The 26,267-nt window shown below is 42.1% G+C and overlaps 2 protein-coding genes across 7 annotated transcripts in view; one reads left to right on the forward strand and one right to left on the reverse strand.

The window, feature by feature from the left end:
* The window catches only part of FOCAD (focadhesin), a 117,655-nt gene extending 107,722 nt beyond the window's left edge, over positions 1-9,933 (forward strand). For 3 of the 4 annotated variants that reach the window (XM_086771534.1, XM_086771532.1, XM_086771533.1), the window contains 2 exons: positions 758-833; positions 2,322-2,823. In XM_086771534.1, the coding sequence (XP_086627660.1) occupies positions 758-833; positions 2,322-2,395 (150 nt within the window). In that variant the 3' untranslated portion in view covers positions 2,396-2,823. Of the gene's footprint in view, positions 1-757; positions 834-2,321; positions 2,824-8,130 lie in introns of those variants that run through there. The other variant, XR_015261513.1, reaches the window with a different exon arrangement.
* On the reverse strand, positions 7,410-25,305 carry HACD4 (3-hydroxyacyl-CoA dehydratase 4). Of its 3 annotated transcripts, none has more exons than XM_010116148.2 (7): positions 25,260-25,305; positions 21,308-21,411; positions 20,074-20,201; positions 14,013-14,125; positions 11,460-11,566; positions 10,590-10,721; positions 7,410-9,897 (listed from the first exon to the last, which is right to left on the reverse strand). In XM_010116148.2, exons 2-7 carry the CDS (start codon positions 21,402-21,404, stop codon positions 9,815-9,817), a joined length of 660 nt encoding a protein of 219 aa, XP_010114450.2. In that variant the 5' UTR covers positions 21,405-21,411; positions 25,260-25,305; the 3' UTR covers positions 7,410-9,814. The 3 variants fall into 3 exon arrangements, with proteins under 3 accessions (XP_010114450.2, XP_086627663.1, XP_086627662.1); XM_086771537.1 differs by having other exon boundaries at positions 7,410-10,492; XM_086771536.1 differs by having other exon boundaries at positions 7,410-10,721.
* Between the last annotated feature and the right edge of the window lie 962 nt (positions 25,306-26,267).

Consider the following 26,267-nt stretch of genomic DNA (forward strand, 5'->3'; position numbering starts at 1 on the left):
ATAAGTGTGGAAAATTGTGCCTTATTTGGCAAGCCAGCTGTAGATTGCTTGTGGTTGAGATATGTGGAAATATTATTATAAACCTGTAGATTAATAGTTAGCTGTTTTGTGCAAACCAGAATCCGTTAAGTACTGGCTTCTGTACACTCGTGTGCTCAGAGTTACGATTGAAGTCAGAATTCAGAATGTGAGAGGAATGCAGGAGTGGGCTGTTAATATGCAAGTGCCTGATTAGGCTTTAGGGAAGAATTTGAGACTGTGCCCTGAAAATCATCTTGGCAAGTTTGAAATACGCCATTGTCTTCCAGGCACCTTGTGCTGCCAGAAAAACAATGAAAAATTAAAGAGGTCAAAAGAGGGACAAAGACAGTAAGACTTCTGAAGGATTTGCAGTAAAACGTTTGGACAAGAGATTGATAAGAAAGAATTGTATTAACAGGTTAAAGTCATGAACAGGCAAGATGGAGGGAGACTCTTTACTGTTCCTTCTTCATTACAAAGAATTATTGCTGGGGTAATGAGAAGAAACAAAGGGAGGTTCAGATCCAGCTGTAGGAGAAATTACAGTTACAGTGAGATATACTCTAGGGTGTTTGGATAGTTTGGGCAGAAGCTTGATTAACCACTGCTTCTGATTAGATAACTATGAGTTTAGCAGCAATCCGATGTTGCCTGTCAATCTGAAAATAATTTGTGGTGTTCTGATACAGAGGCTCTCACTTTTAATTCAAATTTTCTTTTATATTTCAATCTTTAGTTTATTGACTGGCTGATCAATATGATGGCAAGTCCTAAGGAAGCATTGTCAAAATCCTCCATGAACCTGCTGAAAGGTAGTATATTTTTAATTGAGTCTTTATTTTTCCATAACTATCAGTACAGATCAAAATCCAGTTGTTAAAAGGGTGAGATTAATCTATACTATTAGCACATGTAGGAGAGCTGTATTTTGTCTTCAAGGAGATTCACAGGTAAGTTAACATTCCTGTCTGTAACACTTTGTTTGCTGTCTCATCGGCTGACACTTACAATGTACTACTGAAGAACTAAAGATACATCTGGTCCTACAGGTGTGTTTCAGTGATAGATCTGTCAACTGTTTTTGAACTTACCCTTCAAAATAAAATGCAACATACTATTTGGAAACCATCGAGTGCTAGAATAGAAATCACAGAGCAATTTATTCAGGTGCAACTGAAGACTGAAGTGTGGGGAAGGGATAGGAGACAGGCAATGACAGCCTAGTAGCATGGTCTGACAAGAAAGAATAGAGGAATGAGGGTTGCTGAAAAGAAAGGTGGGAAGTACATGATATTTTGAATTACAGTAACAGCCTGTGTCCCTGACATGCCCCATTGCTCAGCTAGAGATGTAGGATTGTGAATACAATCTGTGCAAGTCGTTTTAAGAGGACATCACAAATGCTCTTAAGTGAAATGAGTGTGCTTGTGCTTCTTTCCATTAACACAGGGCACTTCCTTTGGATCACCTGATTTGTTGGACCTAAACATGGCTTCTTGAAATTTGGTTATAAGTTCTTTGCATTACTGGGATAATTAGCCTTGTTTTGAGGGTCTGTGATCTTTGGTCACTCTCTGATAAATTTCAAAATTTTCCTGTTGTGTCTGCTAATCTCCACCAGAAACAATGGTAAAGGTTGTTGGAGAATTCCTCTGTACATCAGAGGATTCTGACATACACAGTGTATTCTCATTATGCCCTGATTGAGATGAGTCATTGTTTCCCTTGAGTTTTCCATTGCTTTTTTGCTTTTAAGTATTTAAAACAGGAAACTCCCTTCTGGATGACAAGAATGTGACTGGTTTGGTTACTGGATTTTGCGTAAATGCGTGATCCTTTCAGATTGAGTTGAGGAATCAGTAAATTACACTTCCAATCAGTTAATTGCACAGAGAACTTCAGACATTGTACTTTGTGCTTCCTAGTGCCTCCTGTCTCCCCTCTTGCATCATTGCGTGTTGAATTCAAACTTTCTGCAGTGTTTGATCTATTTGCTACTTTAAAGTGATAGTCTAGTTAGTAGATTATATGATATGATTTCACTAGCAGCCATACCTTAAAGCACATAAAGAGGCCTAATATAGCATCACATTTCAGAGGGGTGTAGAGACTACTATATCTCATGAACGGTGGAAGTAGCATCAGAAATTTTCAGTCTAGGAAGTGAAAAAGTCATTAAAAGAGTCAGTAAAAGGGAACTAAATCTATACCTGTGTTAGTAAAATTACTAAGGAGAATACTCTCAGGTCCCTTCCACTCTAGACTGTGCAAATTAATGTCATTTGTCCTTGTCTTCACAGTTACGCTTCTGGCCTTGAGATCCCTTGCAGAGTTCAAGAAGAAAGCAGTGTGGACTAAAGCCTACAGGTGGTAGCTGCGTGCTGTATCTTACCCAATGAAGAACACTGTTCATACTTGAAAGCCTACATACTACTACTACTCAGATGTCAAGACTACCAATTTCAAAGAGGTTTCCTATCAGAAAGTTTTGGTGGTTTTTTGGTTTTTTTTTATTCCTTTTACCTCCTCTCAAAGACTGATAAGATGAAAGCCAATATTTTGCTTCTCCCTGACAGGGTGTTTTATTTTACAAACCACCTAACATGATTTGAGCTGTTCTGAATCTAAATGAGAAATACACATTCAGTTATTTCAGTTGAGTTATTTCAGTGACACCTTGGAGCCTCGAAAGCTGGAATGGAATATTCTTTTAACTCATGGAAGCTTTGTGGGAATGGATGGAAGAAAACTTGTAAAATTTGTTTGGATGTAGTCTATTTACTAAAGTATGTTTTCATGTAACAGACTTGTGAATGAGCATTATTTTTTAATTGATAACCCTTTTAGTAATAACAGGATGCCCTTCTGCAGTCGTGATGACACATGGAAGGTATATAATGTGAGCACTCTTTTTGAAAGGGGTGGTATGCTTGGCAATTTTGCAATGGCTTTATCAAGATCATTGCAATAAGTCAATTATCCTAATGGCTGCTATGTCCCTAGCTCCAGGACGGTTGTTTTCATTCCACTTTTAATTGTCCTTGTCATCTTTACCCTCCTTTGCACATAAGGAGAGTTTTTCTCTGCCTCTAGGCAAAAGGGACAATACAGCAATTCTTTTCCACTTTTCCCATCTTAAATAGTTTTGCACCTGCCATTTTTCTTAATTTAATTATCTTTTCTTTCTGAAGGAATAGAGAACTTTTGCACTTTGCAATCTTACTAAGACAGACATTAAAATGGGGTTTGTATTTAGCAATCCTCCTCACTAGAGTAGACAAAAATTAACTGAATATAATTGCTTGGTCACTGGTCCCTAATGTCTTCCAAAGCAGTGCTAGTGAGAGAATTGTTGATTTTAACCAGCCTGCATGAAATGTTATCGTCCTGCATCTAGAAGCCACACCTTACTGCAGGAATTTTCTTAATTTCAGGGCTGTTAACATTTCCTCTGTGGAAGGAATTCTCCTTTGACTTCTCTAAGGGCTTTTCACACCTGACAGGGTTACTGTGGGATGGCAGTGAGCTTCCCACAGTGATTAGACATTTCTTCAGCGATTAAGTGTGACGGGGATTAACACAGTACTTGTTTGTGTGTCCAAAATAATGTATAATAATGGTAATTTCCTGCTCTGTATGCAGGTGTGTACTGAGAAGACTGTAAAGGTGAACGTACAGGAGTCTCTGAAAGCAGTTGTCACTGAATCAGTATCTCAGTGCGTAACGTTTCAATGTGTGTGCACTTCTAAGGAAGCTCTAACAAAGCCAAATATGTCACATTTAATGGTGCCATCTCTAGTGTACTGTTTCCAAATAACTTACACCTTTTACTCATCTGAGTTTGCACTTCTATTAGCATTTTAATTCCGGTGAAAAGTTTGCCTTTTTTTAAAGGGAATCTCTGAGTAATGCCCACATGCAGTGTTTTAGTTTGCATAGTGGAGCAGTATATTGACATCTGAATGAAACTAGACTCCCATCTACAAGAAGGGCCGTAAGGAGGATCCGGGGAACTACAGGCCTGTCAGCCTGACCTCAGTACCTGGGAAAGTTATGGAGCAAATCATCTTGGGTGAGATCACTCGGCATATGAGTGGCATCCAGGGGATCAGGCCCAGCCAGCACGGGTTCACGAAAGGCAGGTCGTGCTTGACCAACCTCATTTCCTTTTACGACTGGGTGACCAGACTGGTGGATGAAGGAAGGGCTGTTGATGTGGTCTACCTGGACTTCAGCAAGGCCTTTGACACGGTCTCTCACAGTATTCTCCTAGGGAAACTGGCTGCCTGTGGACTGGGTAGGTATACCCTTCTTTGGATAAAGAATTGGCTAGGGGGCCGTGCCCAGCGGGTGGTGGTTAATGGGGTCAAGTCCAGCTGGCAGCCTGTTACAAGTGGTGTCCCCCAGGGGTCTGTACTTGGGCCCATCTTGTTCAATATCTTTATTGATGACCTAGACGAGGGGATTGAGTGTACCCTCAGTAAGTTTGCAGATGACACCAAGTTGGGTGGCGGTGTTGATCTGCCTGAGGGTAGGGAGGCCCTTCAGAGGGATCTGGATAGGCTGGATCACTGGGCTGAGCTGAATGGCATGAGGTTCAACAAGGCCAAGTGTCGGGTCCTGCACTTTGGCCACAATAACCCCATGCAGCGCTATAGGCTCGGAGCTGAGTGGCTGGAGGACTGTGAAGAGGAAAGGGACCTGGGGGTGTTGGTTGATGCTCAGCTGAACATGAGCCGACAGTGTGCCCAGGTGGCCAAGAGGGCCAACGGCATCCTGGCCTGCATTAGAAATAGTGTGGCCAGCAGGAGCAGGGAGGTAATCATCCCCCTGTATTCGGCACTGGTGAGGCCGCACCTTGAGTATTGTGTTCAGTTTTGGGCCCCTCACTACAAGAAAGACATTGAAGCCCTGGAACGTGTCCAGAGAAGGGCAACAAAGCTGGTGAGGGGTCTGGAGCACAAGTCTTATGAGGAGCAGCTGAGAGAGTTGGGATTGTTTAGTCTGAAGAAGAGGAGGCTCAGGGGAGACCTCATTGCACTCTATAGCTTCCTGAAGGCAGGTTGTGATGAACAGGGGTTTGGCCCCTTCTTCCAGGCGACAAGCAGGACCCAAGGAAATGGCCACAAGTTGTACCAGAGGAGGTTTAGATTGGACTTGAGGAAAAACTTTTTCTCTCGAAGAGTGGTAAGGCACTGGAACGGCCTGCCCAGGGAGGTGGTGGAGTCTCCGTCCCTGGCAGTGTTCAAGAGGCGGCTTGATGAGAAGCTACAAGATATGGTTTAGTAGCTGTGGCAGCAATGGTAGTGGGAAGACGGTTGGACTAGATGATCTTATAGGTCCCATCCAACCATGTGATTCTATGATTCTATGATTCTACACTGATGTAGAAAAGGTAAGCCAAGGCATGGAATCGCACCACCTGAGGGTGGCAATAACGCAACTGCAGGGAGCACTGAGAATTTAGGAGCATGTCTGAAATGCTTGTACACCAACGCGCACAGTATGAGAAGCAAACAGTACGAACTGGAAGCCTTGTTCAGTTCCCAGAGCTAGGATGTCATTGGTATTAGTGAGACTTGGTGGAATAAGTCCAATGACTGAAATGCTGGAATGCAGGGCAGGCAAGGTGAAGGAGTTGCACTGTACGTAAGGGAGGTTTGACCATGCGTCCCTTACAGTTAGTGATGATGTGGATGAGAGCCTCTGGGTGAGAATTTGGGGGATGGAAAACAAAGGAGATGTCGTTATAGGTTTCTGCTATTTTTCAGGATCATAGCACTAATGATTTATTCTAAAGACAATTAGGAGAAATCTCTGGATTGATAGCCCTTGTCTTTATGGGAGATTTCAACTTCCTAGACATCAACTGGGAATACCAGACCACTGTGACAAGCAAGTCTGGGAAATTCCAGAAGTATGTTGAAGATAACATTGTTACAAGTACTCAGTGAGACACCTAGGAAAGATGGCCTCCTAGACTTGCTATTTGTGAATAGAGAAGGACTTGTGGGAGATGTGATGGTAGGTGGCTGTCCATTAAATACTTACGTTTCAATTTTTTGGTGTAATGAGAAAAAATGACAAAAAAGGTCAGCAGAGTTACTATCCTGATTTCAGGAGAGCAAACTTCAAGCTGCTTAAGGACAGCCTTGGCTGCAGTGACCATGAATTGTGGAGTTCAAGACCCTTAGGGCAGTGAGGAGGGTGCACAGCAAGCTCACTACCCTGGACTTCACGAGAGCAGATTTCAGGGATCTGCTTGGTAGAATACCATGGGATAAAGCCCTGGAGGGAAGAGAGGCCCAAGAAAGCTGGTTAATATTCAAGGATCACCTTTTCCAAGCTCAGGAGTGATGCATCCCTGCAAAGAGGAAGTCAGGCAAAAACGCCAGGAGCCCTGCATGGATGAACAAGGAGCTCCTGGACAAAGTCAAACACAAAAACGAAGCCTACAGAGGGTGGAAGCAAGGACAGGTAGCCTGGGAGGAATACAGAGAAATTGTCCGAGCAGCCAATGATCAGGTTAGGAAAGCTAAAGTCCTGATAGAATTACATCTGAGCAGGGATGTCAAGGGAAACCAGCAAAGTTTCTTTAGGTACAGCAGTGATAAAAGGAAGTCTAGGGAAAATGTAGACCCTCTCTGGAAGGAAACGTGAGACCTGCTTACCCAGGACATGCAGAAGGCTGAGGTACTCAACGACTTATTTGCCTCAGTCTTCACCAGTGAGGGCTCTAGCCACACCAGCCAACTCAGAAAGCAAAAGCAGGGACTGGGAGAATGAAAAACGTTCAAGACCATCTAAGGAACCTGAAGGTGCACAAGTCCATGGGACCTGATGAGATGCATCCAGACATCCTAAGGAAACTGACAGATGAAGTTGCCAAGCCACTATGCAGCATATTTGAGAAGTTGTGGCAGTGAGGGTCATGAGGCACTGGAACAGGTTGCCCAGAGAAGTTGTGGATGCCCCATCCCTGGAAGTGTTCAAGACCAGGTTGGATGGGCTTTGAGCAACCTGACCTAGTGGAAGGTGTCCCTGCTGATGGTAGGGAGATTGGAACTAGATGGTCGTTAAGGATCCTTCCAACCCAAACCATTCTATGGTTCTATGATTCTCTTCCAGCCTTTTAGCCAGCTGTAAGATTCAGTGCAAAGGGAGAGTATCACATCCTGATTTTTTTTTTTAACTTAAAACAATAAACATCGCTTAATGTGAATATCTGTGGTAGATTTGACATTGGCTGGCTGCCAGATGTCCATTCAGCTGCTCCTGTCACTCTGTCTCCTCAACAGGACAGGGAGAAAATAGGATGAGAAAGTTTGTGGTTCAAGATAAAGACAGGGAGATCATTTAATATTTACTGTCACAAAAACAGACTCAGCTTGGGGAAGAGTGGTTTATTGCCAATTACAAATAGAGTAGGATGGTAAGAAACAAAGACAAAACTAAAACACCTTCCCTCCACCCTTCCTTTTTTCCTAGGCTCAACTTCATTCCCTCATTCCTGACTCTTCTTACCTCCCCAAGCGGCTCAGGGTGAGTAGGGAATGGGGTTGCAGCCAGCTCATAAACCTTCATGTCTACTGCGTGTTCCTCTTCACACTGTTCTCCTGTTCCACCATGGGGTCCCTCCCATGGGATGCAGTCCTTCAAGAGCTACTCCAACATGGTTCCTCCTCACAGGCTGCAGCTCTTCAAGAACTCCTGTAGCATGGGTCTTTTCCATGAGGTTACAGTCCATCTGGAAAAGGCTGTTCCAGTGTGGGTCCCTCATGGGCCACAGTTCCTGCCAGGAACTTGCTCCTGTGTGGGCTCTCCATGGGCTGCAGCTTCCTTCAGGGCACATCCACCTGCTGCAGCGTGGCATTCTCCACAGTCTGCTGTATGGGTATCTTGCCTGGCCTGGTCAGCTGTGGGCTGCAGAGGGACAACCTGCTCTAGCATGGTCATCTTCATGGGCTGTAGTGCCTAGAGCACCTTCTCCTCTCCTTCCCCACTGATCTTGGTGTCTGCAGAGCTGTTTCTCTCACATTTTTTTCTTACTCTTATCTCTCACAGCTGCTGCATGGTGTTTTTTACCTTTCCTTAAATATGTTTTCACAGAGGTGCCATCAACTTTGCCGTTTGGCTCAAGATTGTCCTGTGGTGGTCCTGTTTCGGAGCTGGCTGGAACCAGCTGTGTCTGGCATGGGAGAAGCCCCCGGCTGCAGGCCATCTCTGCAGCTTCCCCACTGCCAAAGCCTTGCCATGTAGACCTAATAGAATATAATATGTCATGTTTTGTCTTACAGAGTATGTTAACTGCAGGCAGTTCAATGGCAAACACATTAGATTGAATTTCCAAGGGGAAAAATGTCCATATTTCGTCTTTAGCATGCTATATAGTGGTTTGATGTGAAATGTTCTTATTCTGGTGGTCTTCTTCAAAGCTGTCATCCTACTCAGCTGCTCTATACGTTTCTTCATGTTGTCCACGCTTGAATAAGTTTGGGTCAGACAGAAGTCCATAGTGGAAGTACTTGTTTCCCTAATCAGTTCCACATTGTTACCTCTGCTTGACTCTTTCCTTACCCTCTTAGACTGCATGGTTTAGAAAGTCATACAGGCAAAAGCCTTTTCATATTGCGGTCATGTTAATTTTCCCTTTAAATATTATCTTCCCTCCAGCTATTACTTTTCTCCCTCCCCCAAGTTTTTAGTCAAGCTCAAAAAATTAGCCTTACTTTTCTCCCCCACCTGTTTGAATTCAAACATAGGTGATAATCAATATGGATGAGTTGCCAGAAAAACCCCTGCCAGCCTCTAAGCAGTTATTTGTCCGTTTTTGCCTGTACAGTCCACTGGGTTACTGTCTCTATTCTTCATGCCCAGCCTTTGAAGAGATTATGTTCTAGGTGCGTTCTCACAGATGGTCCTACAGAAGTATGAGAAGCAACGTCTTTGAGTAAAAAGGCTAGAATTTTGCACATGGCTTTTGATAGTCATTCACTTCCCTTTAAAGAACAACATGTATTTGGCCTGACTGCATCAGACTTCTTTTGCATATCTGTTTGCTGTTCAGCATGGAAGAAAATTATTGTGAGGAAAGACATTCTTAAGGTCTGCCAGACACTTTGTTATAAGTTTTTTCTTCTGGCCCTTAAATATCTCCTTGAATATATAGTAGATGAGTACTTTATCACTTGCCTTTTGGTTTAGCTGCATTTTCTGGAATCTTGGTGGGAGAAGTGAAGGTTGGGCCAGAATGTGAGGGATCCTTTGTGAATGCCTGGGGCTAATCAGGATGTGACTCTCATAGGTTGTAAAGTTTCCAGCTTCTGCTCCTTGAGAGATTCCAGTTCTAGCCAATTTAGCATTTATATATGTGAGGCACATTCATCTTAGCCCAATATAAAATGATCTTGTAGATTAAATGGTATTGTCATTATAGAATATCTGTTGCTAGTGAAGGAGGAATTAACACCAAAATAAGGGTTGTTACTGTGATTGTGAGTGGATGCACTCTTCAGTTTTTTTCAGAGTTCTCTAATATATGATATAAAAAATATATTCATTTTTAAAACACCTGCCATTTGAGGTCAAAACTTTCAAAAATAACTGGTTAATTTGAGCTGCTCCATTTTTGAGGTCCATTAGAAACCTGCCTTTTCTGAAATTTTTACACAGCCAGATAATGTACATGCAAACAGGAGTTTTGCATTGAAAATCTTTGTCTTATTTCTTTTTAACTTATGATATATGGCAGCCCCCTGGGAATATGCTTCTTATTTCCAAACAAAATATCAACTTAGCTTCTTTTCTTTTTGATGTTGCCTGTCTCTAGGTGTGCCTTCCTTTCAGAGACGAGGTTCTGGATGATAAAGCACATACCTGAATCAAAATACAAAATGGTGTAAAAACAAGAGAGCAGAGTCCAAAGTGTCTTCAGTTCATTTAGAAAGAACGATATGAGCCTTCATCTGGTACCTTGCACAGTTCCTTCCATGAACTTAGGAGCAGGACACTATCACAAAGATGTGATCCTTCAAATTAGTCTTAAAGCTACTGACAGAACGAAGACTTGGCTGTAATGCAGCCAAATTCAGTTCAAATTTTTCAGAAGTATTTTGTTGAGGAGAAGAGGGTCTGTTTACATCCAGGTTTTGGAATGGTCTCTTTTTTTTTCACCCCTTTGGATAATCAAGCTATAAAAGTCTTAACTTAGATATAACTTCTTATACCAGCTAGGAGGAATGAGTGAGGAGGGGTTGCACAGAATAAGAGTACAATCAAATGAGAGTTGATTTAAAAAAAAAAAAGCAAACTTCAGTAAGTAGCTGTAAGGCCAGGATTACTGAAACAATTTTTATATTTTTGTTTAGTATTTTTATGCCTCATACACACCATGTCTCTTCCAAATTAATTTATTTGTATTTGAAAGATGCTGGAAATCAAAACAGCTAGTGATGACCTTTCCTGCAGTGGTCTGCAGGAGATGTGGAAGAGAAAGTTAGAGTTTCTGAAAGGAGCTGTACTGATTTGATTGTTTTTGTTGCCATAGGTGTCCCAGATGAGATACTTACCTATAAAGAGCACTAGCAGGTACATTTTCAGAACACAGGGGAAGTAGATTGGGAAGGCAAAGGGAAATCGTATCTTGATGGAGTATGTGCCAAAGGATTCAAAGTAAGGCAGTGATACACAAATTGTAAATGCTGTAAAATTAAATGGTAAATCTTTAGTCAAAAGGAGGTGGAAGATCATCAGAAAGCTTCATGTAAAAGTCAGTACCTTTAAGACACAGCTGTATTATATGCTGATTTTACCATGTCACTTGTATGCATACGCACTTTTTCTCCTTGCGTTCCATTTTGTAGGTCTGAGGTGCTAATTGCTCTTAATACTGGAATTATCAAGTATTTCCTGTTCAATAACAAATTCTGTCACTCCTGTAGTTGCACTGCTTCCAACATGATCTCAGTGGGCACATTTCCTGAGGTAAGTGTGATAAAGTGCTAACTATGGCCTGAGCCAGTAAGATCAGCCTCACTGGGGGAGAAGGCAGCTTTGGGACTTGCTGTCTAATGTGGTCACTCTGGAATGGGGGAATCCATGTGTTTCATGGGGGTATTTTTCTGCTTTACCCAGAAAAATGAACGTTTTCCCATACTGTTAAAAAAAAAAAAAAAAAAACCACCAAAAAAAGAAAAAAACCCCCCCAAAAAAAAACCTAACAGGCACACAAACCCCAGAGAATCCCTATCAAGGAAAAAAGTAACAGAAAAGAGAAAGAAAGAGGAAGATAGGTGACATACACGTTCATGCAAGAGTACATAAACATTCATAACTATTTTGAAAACACTAAAAGAAATATCTTATACACAAATGGCAGTTGAATTGAGCAAATTTTATTGAAGAAGATTAAGGAAGCATCTGCTTTCCCATCTGCTTACCTTCAGCCAGAACTGAAAGAGGATAGAGTGGGATGCACAGTGAGAAGTTGAGCCATGTCAGTGGAAGGTAGTATATTCCCATCCTTGCTAACATGTTGTAAGTGTATCTGCAGCAAGAGGAACAGCAGATGAGCTCAGAGGGAATAATCATGTCTTTAAACTAAATATATGTTATTAAAAAATCCAAGAGAACTGCAGAAGAGTTTGGAGCTGCCTGAGAAAATTTCAGAGCAATACTGCAACAGTTTTGTTCAGGCTCTAATTGATGTCTGATGTTTTGTTTTGGAGGGGTTGTCTGTGGTGCTACCCTAGAGCAGGCAGACAGCAATACAGCCCTCCAGTCTGGAGGCTCTGTCTAGCATGATGCACGATTTCAGATTGGTCCATCAGAAAATGGATTTCAGATAGGGATGTTACAACTGAGAGAGGCAGGCAGAATATGACCATGGCTTGGGATGAGAAAATGCTGATTTATGACTGTTGAACTACCTAGACCACTGCTGGAGGAGGCTAAACAGCAAGGTTAATTGCAGGTACTTAATCTCCTGTCTTAATCTTCTTCTGCCCATCCCCTGGACCTCAGAAGGGATAGTAGATGCAAAAAAAAAGCAGCTGTGCTCCAGTGTGTTGCATCATTTAATGCTTACTATGACTGTTACTGTCCCTGACTGCAAGACCAGAATGCCTGGGACTTTGGTCTCCAAAAGTGAGCTAATCCTAGCTAGTTTGATATAAAAGTGGCATAGCAGCTTTCCAAACACCAGGGAAACAGGTCTAATGGCATTTTTGGTCAGCTGAAAGGCTTTTTGCCCTGTCATCTTGCTAGAAATATGAAAATGAGAATTTTTAAGCCACTGTTAGCCAGGACTCTTTCTGACAGATGGAACCAGCATTAAACAAACTTTCTGTATTTCCTTCTTACTCATTTGACTAATTTTGCATCACTCCTGGACTGTAAAAAAGTGTAATAGGGTATACATGTACCATCTTTCCTCAAGTTTGTCCTCTATAACCTCAAGATTGTCTCAAATTTTTTATTATTATTGCTTTTAAGGCATAGTCTCAACCCAAAACAAAAAGGCAACAGCTACTACTTTTCTACACACCTTCTTAGGCTGTTTATGGTAGAAACAGGAAAGATCAGATATAGAAAACCTTGCAGAATTTGCTGTCAGTATATCATGAGCCATAATGCACAGCATATTTGTGTCCCTAAAGAGCTACATGGAAGAACTTGTCATACTTAAGACTAGTTGGCTAAGATAGATTCCTGTATGCTTCTAGACATGACCGCTTCTTTGAGATGCTAGGACCTGGCACAGATGCTGTAAAATAAATCAAGTAAGAACTCTAAATCTGTATGAGTTGTACTGTGCATTATTACTTGAGTTGGTCATTTGCAGCTACAGACTACAGTACCTTACCTATTAAATTGCTGCTGTTATTTCTATGATGTGGACTGTGTTCTTTAGCAATGATAGAAAATAATGATGCATTGATAGGACTATTATACAATTACAAGACTTTCCAGCCAATATTGTTTACACTTTTGTAGTCTCTCCAGCTCTGCAGAACCCTTTCATTTGAGATGAGGTTCTATTTTATTTTTACAGACTTCCAAAATAAATGGGATGGAGCAGTAATCCAAATAATACGTAAAGTAGTAGTTTATTAGCACATATAGTATAAATACTCTGAAGTTGACTTAAAATCTTACCAATCCTACCTGACATTTTCCTTTTTGAGATCTCTTTTTATAACTTAGTTTTCCTTTGCTGCCTAAATCCTTATTCATCAGTCAATCCCCAAAGCAATGTATTTAAAATAGCAGAAAGCTATTTTAGCATAAATGTGTAACATCTATAATATTTTAAAGAAAAAATAAAAGTTACTGACATCACATATTGATGCAAAAGTCAGTAATGTGAAATTTTTACCATCATACATTTGCCACAGGGAGGTACTGGTAACCCACAAAAATTTTTGAGATAAAACTATTGAGCTCTGTTCCTATCCATTTTGCCTCATGCGTGTCGTCCCTACAATGTGATATATTCCCTGCTACAGCAAAATTCTCAGCCTCTGCAGCAAGAGCTCATGGCTTTTTGGAAAGCACAGTGCAATTAACCCAGAATAGTCCTTCCATCTTAGTAATAAGTTCTACCAGTGCTGCCTTACTGTGCTGTCAATCTTTGATAGAAGTGAGACATTTTAAAAAAATTAAATAAGTAATAAATTAAAGCAATAAGAAATTGCTCTTCCCTGGGAGGTAGTTGTGATTTCCCTCTAAATTTTTGTTTAAAAGGTCGAAGCATTTGAACTACAAATGTTAATGCAACGATTTACTTCTGTAAGTGACTCTGCCTCTCAACTATGGAGATTTTTGTAAAAATCAGTAAGTAGCTTATAAGGTCCAAGCTTTTATTTAAAATGGATAATATGCTTTTCTACCAATTTCAAAATAATGAAATGAGCCTACAGCACAGTGGAGGTGGGGCTCTGCTTGCAAGAATGACCCATTTTCCCCTCTTGATTTTGCCATTGGCTCCTTACCTGACCACATCTAATAAATTCCAAAGGAAAAATAAAACACACACGATGTATTTCCCTTGAACTTCTTCCTGACTGTTGATCACGACAAATAAAACAATTATTCTCTCTGTGATCTGAAAATAAAAAAGAATTGTGAATTCACATAGCAGCTTCTGTAACACTCATTTCTGTGCCTTTTTGGCAAAGGAGGCCACAGGTGAATCCAGTTTGCTTTACACAAATGCTCCAATGAACATTTCACTTATTTGCCTGCTTCTGTTCAAGACCCCACTGGCCTCCAGCTCAGGGAACTGGAAACTCTTGCCGGCAGCGTTGTAGATCTGCTGTGGTAAGGGTGGAGGTTTGCTGGCCAACAGGGATGATTTGGGTGTGTATTCCAGGAAACCTGTGAATTAGCCAACTGTGGGAGCAAGGACTTCCCCCACTGCACCCCAGTGCCTGGAAGGCTGGCGGCGTGAGCTTCCTTGCGTGCAGGCTGCATGGGATACAGGGCCCTTGGGTGGGTGGTATGCCAAACAGTGCTAATCTCACAGTCCCAGCTCTGCTTTCCATAGCTCACAGGTCTGCATCCCAAGGGATTTCTCTCATGTAAGACTTGTAAGGAGGAGGAAAAGTAGAATTCCATATTTCTCTTTCCTTCTTATTCCTGGTTAGGAGAAGTGGGTTTAAGGTTGTAATATATGTGAATGATTGCTATAATATTTCTGTCATAACATTTTTCTGGTGGTTGAACTTTACCTAACCCACAAGGTGTGCCTTTACAAATGAAAAGATTAAAAAGTAGATTAAACAAGCTGTGTCTCCACCTTAAAAAAAAATGCTTTGGCAATACTAAAACTCAAGAAAATAAAAACAAGTGGATCTTTTTGCAGCTTTCTTGAACAAGTTTCCTCTCAGTATCCATGCCCTGACCTGTAAAATAAATAGTATAAAATAATAATATAGTATGAAATATTAGTATTCAGTACTGCCAAAATTGTTTGTGAAACAAACTTCTTTTGCAAACCACATCTGTCAGATAAAGCAGCTGTCACTTCACTATTCAGCAAAATTACGTGAGAGCAATTTTTCATGCAGAAAGAGCACGTCCATCCCCTAGGGATCTGGTTCCTCGTCTTGAAAAGCACTGAGAGGTCACAACAGATAAAAATGGTTTTGCTGCCTCTCACCCTGCTCTGACTATCATCTTGTGCCGCTGATCCCATTGGTTCCTAACTGAGGAATTTATTTCTAAGAAGGTCAGATGTTGACAGACTTCTCTATAGATGGGCCAGGAAACAGAGACTGAAACGTAGTCGGTCCTGTGTTTGTACACTGATGCTGAGGAACCTGGCAAGAAAATGGGGGAACTAGAAGTATTGGTGCAGAATTTGAAACCAGATACAACACAAATAGGAGAAGCATGGTGGGACAACCATCACAACAGGGAAATCAAAACAAAGGTAAAAGCAGTGTGAGCACTAAACAGGATGGTGTGCTGGAAAGAATAAATAAAATAGGAACTGAGTTAAAATCATTTTGGTGAAGGGTTGTAAAGGAGTGCAGCGTTGGTGATTTGGGCATTTTGTTACCAACTCTAAAATCAGACTGGGATGGGGAGAGAGAGTTCTGCAATATTGTTAATACAAGAAATATGTCAGGGAATTGCCACAAGGAATTGTCTCACTTAGAGACCAAAGCTTTATCGTGATAATGAAAAGGTGGACGTGTTTTCAGATGCGGGAGCTGGCAGATTTTCCAGTTTCTTGCTCTTCAGAAAGTGGCTGGGTGGAAAAGTGCTAGAAAACAGCATAGGTCAAGTGATCAGGAGCTGATCCCATTTCAGCGCAATCAAAGGATAAGCAGTAGACAGGTAGCTACCATCCCCAGTTTCAAAAGGAGGAGCACTGGCCAATGACACAGAGTGACTATGGAGACCCACAGTTGGCCTGGAAGAGGCTGTGGATTTCCTCTCCCCAGGCCACAAGCAGATGCACAAGAGGCAGTGGGTGTCGCCTCGCTGAGGCTCAGCAGATTTTCCCCATCAGAGGATTCACATTTGGGAAGGGGAGTGGTGGAGGCCCTTGGCCTCACTAGTTGCAGATGATGGAAGTCAGTAATCAGACTTTGTAAAGCAGGTTAAAGCGCCTGCCAGAGCAGGGAGCTGGACTTGGCATGGAGCAGGTCCCCTGGTAGGTCTTCTGTTCTTGTTAGACTGCAGCCTCAGCCAACGGACAGTGGGATGCACGGAGCAGCCATCAGAGGCCAAAAACTGAAAACTGCCTACAGCCTTGCTCTGGAGCACGTCCACAGGGCAGGCCACGGGCCTGCCTGCTCAGGGCAATAGTGATGTCCTCACGAGGAGAGGCAGTGGCATCCTACCTCTTTTCTGTGTAAATCAGGAGGTTGCCTGCCTGCTTGCCTTTATTCCCCTTTGAGGCACTGTGCTCTTTTCTTATACAGCACTTACACCTTTAGGTAACCCGCACAAATTGAAGGTAGATTAGGGTTAGGTCAGAGGATGGGGACCTTTTCAGCCACTGACAAGGCAGGGTGCTACTTGAAGAAGAGGAGATTCCAAAAAATGTCTGTTGATATTGTGCCCCTATACACACACATCTGCATACTTATATATGTGGAATCATGTCCATACATGTACATACATAAATATACACACACACATGTATGTATATGCGTGTGTATACACACATACATATATGTATTAAATATATACACATATATATATTAAAAGAATGTGCTGCTGCTCAACCATACTTCATTTCTTTTATAGATAATGTGCCCTTGCATGAATGAAAATGCATCATTCTCTGTTGCTACTCTCTTGCTTTAAAAAAAAAAAGAAAAAAAGTCAAAACAGGAAGTCCTATGTTTTCATGTTCATAAAGAGGAAGTATGTGCTGAAACCTCTCAAAGCATAAATACAATAGTTTCATTTTTCATTCCTTCTTGTTCTTTGTGTTAAAATCAAACTGAAATTTCCTTCCTCTCCCAGCACGGGTCTCTTACAGGATACAGCAAGTGTGGTAGAATGGCATAAATTTCCAGAAGTTAGCCTGGGCATTTGAAGCAAGTAAGTGAAACAGAGCAAATTAGGCTACCTGAGGTTAGGGTAGGAGCAGGCAGCCCATTCACTTCCATTTTTTAATAACTGTGACTGTCCAGTGTTGTACTTGGTACCTGAAATCCTTACATTGCTATGTAATTTAGTGAATGTTTAAAAAAAAAGTAAGAAAAGTGCTACTAAAAATTTAGATTAAGTTAAAAACTAATGGTTTTATCACAAAGCCATAGTACATTGCTCTTGGTCTGGTAAATCCAATCTTGTTTGCACAGACTGAAGAACTGGGGGTTTGTTCACAAAAACACTAGTCTTTTAGATCTTTCCAGCTCTCTCCCTTGATAATGCACGGGTCCCATCAGCGTTTACTCCCTAGTCAGACTACTAAATTTCATTGTCCTCTGTTTTGGCAACTCCAATGACATGTGACGTATTCTCCTGTCCTCCTCTCAATCATTCAAGCTGCAAATGCCCTGAGAGACATCCCTTTGCACCAGCTTTGTGACCCTCCCTTGTCTTCCCTTCCTGCAGAGCATCTGTCACACAGGACTCATCGCTCTCTCGCAGTGTGACTTGGCCTTGGCCTAGGCCTACCTAACCCTTCTCATGTGCCTGGTGGCCTGAGACTTTGTCCCTCAATGGGGCCATCCTGAATGCATTTTTCAAGAAAACACCTCTGAGTTTGCTTTTCCACTATCTGTAATGTGTATCTCAAAGTGTTCCTTGTAAAAGCTACTAAATCACGGTAAATGGCATATTAGGCAGACATTCTTCATTCAAACTCTGCTTAAATCTTGTCTCTGTTATAATGCCTACAAAACAACCAGCCACCACAGGGGTGCTTTCACAGCTTGTTTTATTCAAGGTATATTATTCATTACCTCCACCCATGTGCTCCCTTGATACTGCCAAAGCCACTGGTTCTCTCATCCTAGAGATCACTTGAGATGAACATCACTGTGGATATGCACGTGTGTGCATGGCCTGAGGGATGCATCTAGGGATATGTTTTAAGCTTAGAGTCAGAACAGGTGGTAGGAATGCAGAACAGGGTAGCTACTATCAAATACTTGCAGCTTTACCTGTGCCCTGACTGTGCAGTAGTCCAGTGGGCTGCAGGAAGGTAAGCATCTCCAACTGTCCTTCCCCAGTTTATTGTGTAAAATAGATGTTGGGTTTGTTTTGTTGGTTTTTTTTCTCCCTAAGAGGCAGGGAGGAAAATATGGCAAGGCACATGGGAGTACTGTTGGCACACAACTGCTTAACCTGCACTCCCGCAGCAAAAGCAGAGCAACCCAAGTGAAAGCGGAGTCTATACCAAAGAGCTTGCACACCTCACTTGGACAGCATGAGACTACTGCTAGCATGAAGGCAAGAGAGTTGTGTCTGCAGTGGGAGAACACTTGGGGAAAGAACCAAGTAAGGATCCAAAGCTATCTTTTCTGTGAGGCGAATGTTTGGAGTCACAGACCCTTATTTGTACCTGACCCATCTTCTCCATGCTGCCCTGGAGAGCACTGAACTAATTGCACTGCCCAAGAAAGGTAACAGTTTTCTTGCTCAGAATATCCATTTCATATCTAGTGTCTTTTGTGGCAACACAGAGCAGTGTTTGTGCAGGCTTCCCTGATCTCTGCTTCTGTAGGGCTGGGTAGGAAAGGAATTGAGTATGTCAGGGCTGGGGAATGTGTAAACTCTGCCAGGACAAGCCCAACTGTAACGACTACTAGCATTAGCAGGCTGCTCCTTTCTCCTGAAGAGATGATGTGAGATTTGTTACATGACACATTAGATAGAACACTTTTTTTTTTTTCCCTAGACTAGTGTGAAAGCATGTAGATTTAGACAGGGAAAAACAGTTAATTGCATTTTGACGAATTTGCTACCTATATAGTGAGCAGCATAAAGAACAGAGGTCTGTATTAGTCAATCAATTTATAATGGAGATTTAAAAAGAGGAACATCTTCACCCATGCAATATGTCATTTGACAAAAGTGGGCTATCCAGAAAACTAAAAACATAACCAGCTACTCTTAGTCTTCTACCTCCTGACTGCTGAAAGCAATACCAGTTTCACCATTATTCAAATACTAAGAATTGGAAAGGTTTGAAGGTAAACTCAAGACAACATTTTTACTTTTTCCAATGCATTAAGAAAAATACCAAAACCTGAGATTAACTCCCAACAGAAAACAAGAGTGTGGTAAGTAAAATGTCAGAAAGCCATCTTGTTTTCTGCTATAGTATGTGATCTTTTGGCTGGTTTTCTGCCTTCAGCTGAACATATGCCCTGTAAACCCCTTAACAGCGTCAGAAACTCTGGATGTTGCCACAATTTGCCCATTGCTACATTTGAGAGGGCTGAGGCTCTTACAGCAAGAATATGCCAATTTTCCTTTCTTTCCCCTCCCAGCCTTAATTCTTCTTCAGTCCCTTAATTTCTGTTTCTTGATCAATTCTTTTCCTTCTACACTCCGTGACCACCAGCAAACCCTGTTTCAGGTGGCTTGATGTGCTGGTGCTTTTTTCACTGCCATTGCTCTGCTACCCCACAAAATCTTGTCTTGTGCTTGTTTACAAAATAAATATGTCCTTGTCAGTGAGGAAATGTCATGGAAAAGGATTAGTTGCTGAAACGTAGTCTCTGAAATGTTGTCTTTTAGCTGTAAATCATTGGCTTGGGACGTAGTGTCCTCAGACACCTGTGGTGCCCTAGAAATGGGGACTGGTGGTTGCTCCCCTGGACATCTTCCAGGTCCCTGTTGCTGTGGGCTGGACATGGGGCACTCACTGTTCAGTTTCACTCAGAAAGAAAGAAGGTGAGAGAGCAGCTTTTTCCCAACCCATTTCTGAGGGCTCAGTTCTTGCAGTCAGCAGACCAAGCTCCCTGAGGAAGGATGCAGGTGAACCATTCAGGGTAGTTCAGCCTGGGCTTTTTGACAGGAGCAGCCATGGCTGAAGTGTGTAGGTTGTGGAAGGAAGGTCTTGAGAAATAAACTTACCTGCAAAAACCTGGGGAAGAGACGGCTTTTATCAATGCCAATGAGGATGTGTAGGATCTCCAACACAGATAACAACTGGCAAAGGCGCATTACAAGTCCAATGGAGTAAAATGTGTCAGCCACCGAATCTACAGACAAAGCAAAGAGGGAGATTAGAGGGGGGTTATATAGTAAAGTCTGGACCAACTACTGGGTTTGCTCTTCCCCTGTCACCACTGGAGACGACAAGAAATGAAGTTCACACAGTACCAAACATTTGGGTAGCAGAAACAAAGCTGTGGGAAGGGGAGAAGGCAGTCCCCTCTGTGTGTGGCTCTGACACAGAGGCAGGAAGCTGAGAAAAGAATGAGACCCTGATACTCGATGCACCAGCAAACACTGTGCAGGATATGCTGGTTTAGAGATACCGCTTTAGGATATTTCTAAATATGAGGAAATGTATGAGGAATGTCTAAACATGAGGAGAGGAGTGCCTGCCTGTATGCACTGCCTGTTTGCCTGCCCAAAACAAGTAGACCACAAAGCAGGTATTTGGTGTGCCTACAACCATTCATCATTATAAATAATTTTAAATTTCCAGTCACTAGTTTTCTATTTTTGTGCCGTAAGCCCCGGCAACAGAAGGAGAAATACATTGTAATGGTTTTTTTTTTGAGATAGAGAGTCATGTGCAACAACCACAAAGATATTCCCTCCCAGTGGCTTCAATTAGATTAATCATAGAATCATAGAATGGTTAGGGTTGGAAGGGACCTTCAAAGGTCATCTAGTCCAACCCCCCTGCAAGGAGCAGGGACATCCCTGACTAGGTCAGGTTGCTCAGAGCCTCATCCAGCCTGGCCTTGAACGTTTCCAGAGATGGGGCCTCCACCACCTTTCTGGGCAACCTCTTCCAGTGTTCTATAACTCGCATTGTAAAATAATATTCACCATAATGACTGGACCTAGTCACATTTAGGTCTATGTCTAAGTCAAATGTTACTAGCATGTTGCTGAATATTAAAGCTCGTTAGCAAAACAAGAGCTTAATTCGTGATGTGATGCAGGTGGAACATAGGTACCAGTAATTTGTTAATCTTTTTTAATGGAAGAAACAGTGTTTTTCTAATTGACATTACAGCCCCTGGTATTGAATGTACACCTATTCAGAATCCTAACTTTATCTCTAATTTGATGTCTTTCTTTGTTTCACTACCTCTTAAAATGTTTAAAGAAAATATAGAAGGAATCTTACCTTTTCCAAATGACATGAATCTGATGATCATATTTGTAAATATCCAGGAATGTCCACAGAATTGTATTAAGTCATACACAAAGAGGTAGGTGTTCATGGTAAAGCTGTGGGGGTGAAAATGATAACACAAACTGTATGACTTACTACGACATTCAAGCTTTTTGATGTATAGAAATTGCACACTCTTTGAACATGTTAGGAAATCAAAGGAAAAAAGCTGAAATGTAAACAGATCAGTGAAAACTGTCTGTGTCTGTCAGTGGTGACAGAACAGTACTCTCCTTAATGGGTCAAAGGCTCCCTTTGTTGGTATACCTAGGATATGCCCAGAAAAAAATTTCTGAGTTTCCACCAGTGATTAGGGTGGTCTGTGGACATACAGTGAAATTTGTGCCTCCAGAGGAAAAAGCAACTTAACAAAGTCACTCAGTTGAGAGCTGAATTCACGCCTGAGCCTCTTGGCTCGGCTCTGCCTTCACGGTGTGACCAGACCTGAGAAGCTGCTGCGGTCACACCCACCACAGCCCTGCTGAGGGCCTGCAGACACCAGCCTCGGGATTTCTGCATCTGGGTGAGGTTTATCCTGTTCTTCCCAGAAGACATGCCTCTAGCGTGCACTCAAGGCAGCTTAAAGTACAATGCAAATAATTTGCAGTATCTCCAGCAGACAGCATAGTTGCAAGTATTTATAAAAATGTAGGTGAAGAAATGGAAAAGAAAGCCACATTTCAATCAATGATGAAGCCTGAAGGATATCTTTCTTTCCCTTTTGTAACCAACTTGCTCTACAGATTTTCCAGTTAAACATTAAATTAAGGTCTTTGTCTTTCTGCACAGTCTGTTTTTCAAGTTGCATTTAATAAAGTGAATCTTGTCCTGTCGGAGTAGACTAACTTTTGTAACTATTCTAACCTAATTTTCATAAGTAATCTGACTTTGTGTAAAACTTCATAGGCTCTGGAGATATTTAATTTCCCTTTCCCATAAACATATTTCTTTCTGACTTACTCCAGAGAGAAAGGTTTGCCTGTCCTCCAGCTACAAAAAGGACTCTCTACCTTTTTGGGAAATGAATTTGTTAATTTTGTACTAGAATTTATCTCCTGGTTTTGACCAATTAATTTCCTACCCCAATAAGTAGTAAGATCTCTTTAAATTGCCCCTTGATCCTGTGTGTTCATGTGGTATATCTCTGCCATCAAAGTTTATTTCATTTGTATCTGTGAATTGAATTTATGTGTTTAGAAATATCTAAATATGATAAATGCATATGCTTCATTCCCAGCATTGGAAGACCAAGACCGTAAATGACAATACATGCTTCTGTAAATCTAGCTAAACAGATCTTCTAAATTTTTAATCTAAGTATATCCTAGGGAGGTCATATAAAATGCATTTTTTCCTCTCTTCCTGTTACGCAGATGCTATTCATATCATCACTCCTATAAGCACAGAAAGATTTGTTGGCATAATTTACCTCCTAAGAGACATGAGTGCCCTTTGATACTGTGAAAATAAGATATATGAGGACCCAGACAAAGGAATATATTCCATAAATGCTCCTTTTCAGAAAAGTATGATACAACTGAGTTGGACTGAAGTCTGGTGAGCTCTATAAGTATTGAGCCCAAACCCCATCTGCTTTATTACTGAATGACACTTCGTTCTCTCTTGTGGTGAGAAAAAAAAGATAGGACCCTGTACATTACAAAAAGGCAAAAAAAAAATTAAGAACATTGTTCTGATTTAAGAAGCAGCCTTATTACTGAATGGATACGAATTGCTGTAATGGATATGAACGTTAGAGGAACAGTTATAAAAATCTTGCGGGTTTCGAGTCAGCACCTCCACCCATTGCCACATGGACTTTGCATGGGATGGAAGCTGAGCATATGGTTTCTCACTTCTTCTGAAGTTTAGTTTGCTACCTCTGTCTCTCATCCTCAGAATTCCTCTTTCAGTGTTTTGTGCTTATTTTGTGAGTTCTTCCTCCACTGGCTGGCTAGAAAATTGTTATTTTTACAATTCTTAAACTGCTTAATCTTGGCTAAACAGGGCGTAACCAAGAGGATATTTGCAAACACAGCTTCACTCCAGTGTTTCGGCAACATGGGAGCCATTGCATGTTAGAACTCATCATCTTTAAAATGTGCTGGCAACTACTGAAATGCATACACGCTGTTGGGATTTAGGTAGGGCCCCATATTCACAATGAAGTGTAGAGATGTGCTGGCAGGCAGCATGCCGGTGTTGCCTGGAGTACCAATCCTGGCCCCAGAGCTGCAAGCAGCATGGCTCCCTCACTTGATGATGCTCTCCACTGTGTGAAGGAACAGCTCTGATCTCAAAATAGTGTTTCAACCTACTGCGTAAATCCCCACATAAAAGGTATCTAAGACCAAACAGATTACTTTGACAGAAGAGAAAAGATCTGTGATGAATAAAAGGTGATTTCAGTGTAATCAAAGGGAACTGAAACGTAACTGTTCTCCAAGGTCTTTCTCACCCAAAGGCTGATCTCTTTACCTGGAGAACCAGAAGTAGACCGAGGATAATCTGTTTCACCATCTGAACAGTTTTGTGTCACAACACAAAATTCATCCATCTGCTTCTATTTGAAAGGTCACTGGCAGAAGAGACAGGCTTTAATTAGACTTCCTGCTCCCCTCAGTTCACAGCAGGCATCATTCCACATCTACCTCACAGAGCCTGCTTCTGCAGCACCCTTGCAGACCGCACACTGACAGGTAGCTCTTCGGTTCACAGGCTTGCTGGCTGACCTTACAAACCTCCCTGTTGCCTGCTGTGTAAAATGGAGTTGCTTCTGCCTTTATTCTTTGTAGTGTGGTGTGCCTTAACACTTTCAGGTGGCTTTCATCTGAAGGCATTGGGGGAACACTGCACATTTCAGTACTCTGTCTGCCTTGATGGCAGGAGAAAGAAACAGAGATGGGTCTTGCTGTGGAGAGACCCAGAAGGCTGGACTTGCTGTCGTTTTAGTTGTCAGTTCCACATTACTTACTGTGGCTGATTTTATACCAAATACATTGAAATGCTAGGGATGCATTTATCATATTTATGATCAACTTTGCTGAGTGGAAAACTCTATCTGCGTTCTCTCTGAGCTCGAAACCTAGGAAACTAGACGAAACACATGATCACTCAGCTCTAGCACACACAGCAGCATGATCTCAAACATCCTCTTTTCCCTTTTATTCACCAGCAGAGATTTTACCAGTGATACAGTTTTAGCTTGCAAAGCCTGATGTATTTGCACTGGCAAAAAAAATCATGTAAGTATAATTGTTGCATTTTATTATTTTTAGCATGAAGGTGTTCAGCGTGTCTTTACGGTAGCTATCATCTGAGGTCCATACACAGGTAGATGCCTTCAGTGTCTGAAGGGTGGTCAGGACCACACACCCCTTGAGCTAAGGTGACAGGTAGCACAGCAGCAGCAAACAGCCTGGGGCAGCCCTTGCCTCAACTGGGTGTCTCCTGCAAGGTGCCAGGATGAAGACAACACTCAGGTCTCCCTCAGAGGGGGTCTCACCCAGGCCCGCGTGAACTGAGCACTTCCTTGCCTTTGCACTCTGTTGCCTTCCCGTGCACCCATACTGGCTGGCCGCACATGAGGAAGCAACCCTCACACTGAAACCAGAGAGCAATGTTCCTTTTCTCTTTTTTTTTTTTTTTCTTCTGTAGGAAAGGTCTGCTAGAAAAGCCCCTTTGCTGACACGGTTTCCTTTTAAGTCATATTGGTCTGAACTTCTGCCCCTTCCCCCTCCCACCCCTCTAACAAGCTGCAAACACTAGCTCAGGAAGACGAAAGCTGGTGAGAACCAGCACAAAATATGTACTTTTCTACACAGGCACATCCCCCCCCACTTTTTTTTCCCCCTTCCTTTCTGCATTGGAGCAGTCTAGGTCACCTGTGCTCAAGAGATATTACCTGTTGCAGAGGCTGGATTGCTGCTGGGTCTCCTGATCTTTCTCCTTTTTCCTTTCTACAGCTGCAACAGCTGTTTGTTAGGAGATCACCCCTCCTCTTTCCTCTTCCCCCACCCCGCGACGTCACCATATGTAGCACTAAGCAGGAAAAACACCACCTTCCCGAGAAAGGAGTTTCTAACCCCAAATATCCCCACTCCGTTTGCCCTGCTCCTCACCCAGCCTTGCCTAGCCTAGCCTAGCCTAGTTTAGCCTAACCTAACCTAACCTAACCTAAGCTAACCTAACCTAACCTAACCGAGCCTAACCAAAATTGATTTCCTGCTTTGTACCAGTAAGCAGGTCTGTGAATCCCGCTGACTTTGTCTCTTAACCCAGGGCAATATTTTGAAGGATTACTGGAGAAATGCAAAATTAATAACTGGTTTTTCTCTTCTGTTTAAATCATCGTCACTGTGACAATGCTAACAACACTGTTAAATGATACGGAAGGCTAGGAGCACAGCATAAAAGGAGCACTTTCACTTACTTCAGATAGAGGAAATAATTTTCCACTTCTTATCTAGGAATGTCTATTTATTCATGCCCCTGTAACATACAGGCACTTCTGGCAGAGGAAATGTATGTGTGCATCCTAGTTTACTTCTGCCTTTAAGTGCCTGGGATATCTCAGCATAAATTAGATGAAGCAGCATGTCAGAAGATGTTTATAGACTCCCTTCTGCCAATAAATAAGTTTTTCCACTGGTACTCACGTTGCAAGCACACTTCATCCTACAGAGAGCTTTGAAATTCAATGTTATGACTGAAGGAGTCACCAAGGACGTAATGAGCATAGGACATTATGTGTAAATACAAAAATTCTGGGGAATAAAATGTGCCTTACTGGGTCTCATCCCTATGGCGAGTGGTGGAGCTCCCGGCCAGACTGTCTCCACCTCCTGTGGTGTCCTGGGAGGTGAGAAATGCCTCCCTGGCAAGCCAGTGATATCGTGGCAAATCCGGGTGT

The sequence above is a fragment of the Chlamydotis macqueenii genome, chromosome Z (genome assembly GCF_036417535.1).
Source record: "Chlamydotis macqueenii isolate bChlMac1 chromosome Z, bChlMac1.mat, whole genome shotgun sequence".
Classification (NCBI taxonomy): Eukaryota; Metazoa; Chordata; class Aves; order Otidiformes; family Otididae; genus Chlamydotis; species Chlamydotis macqueenii.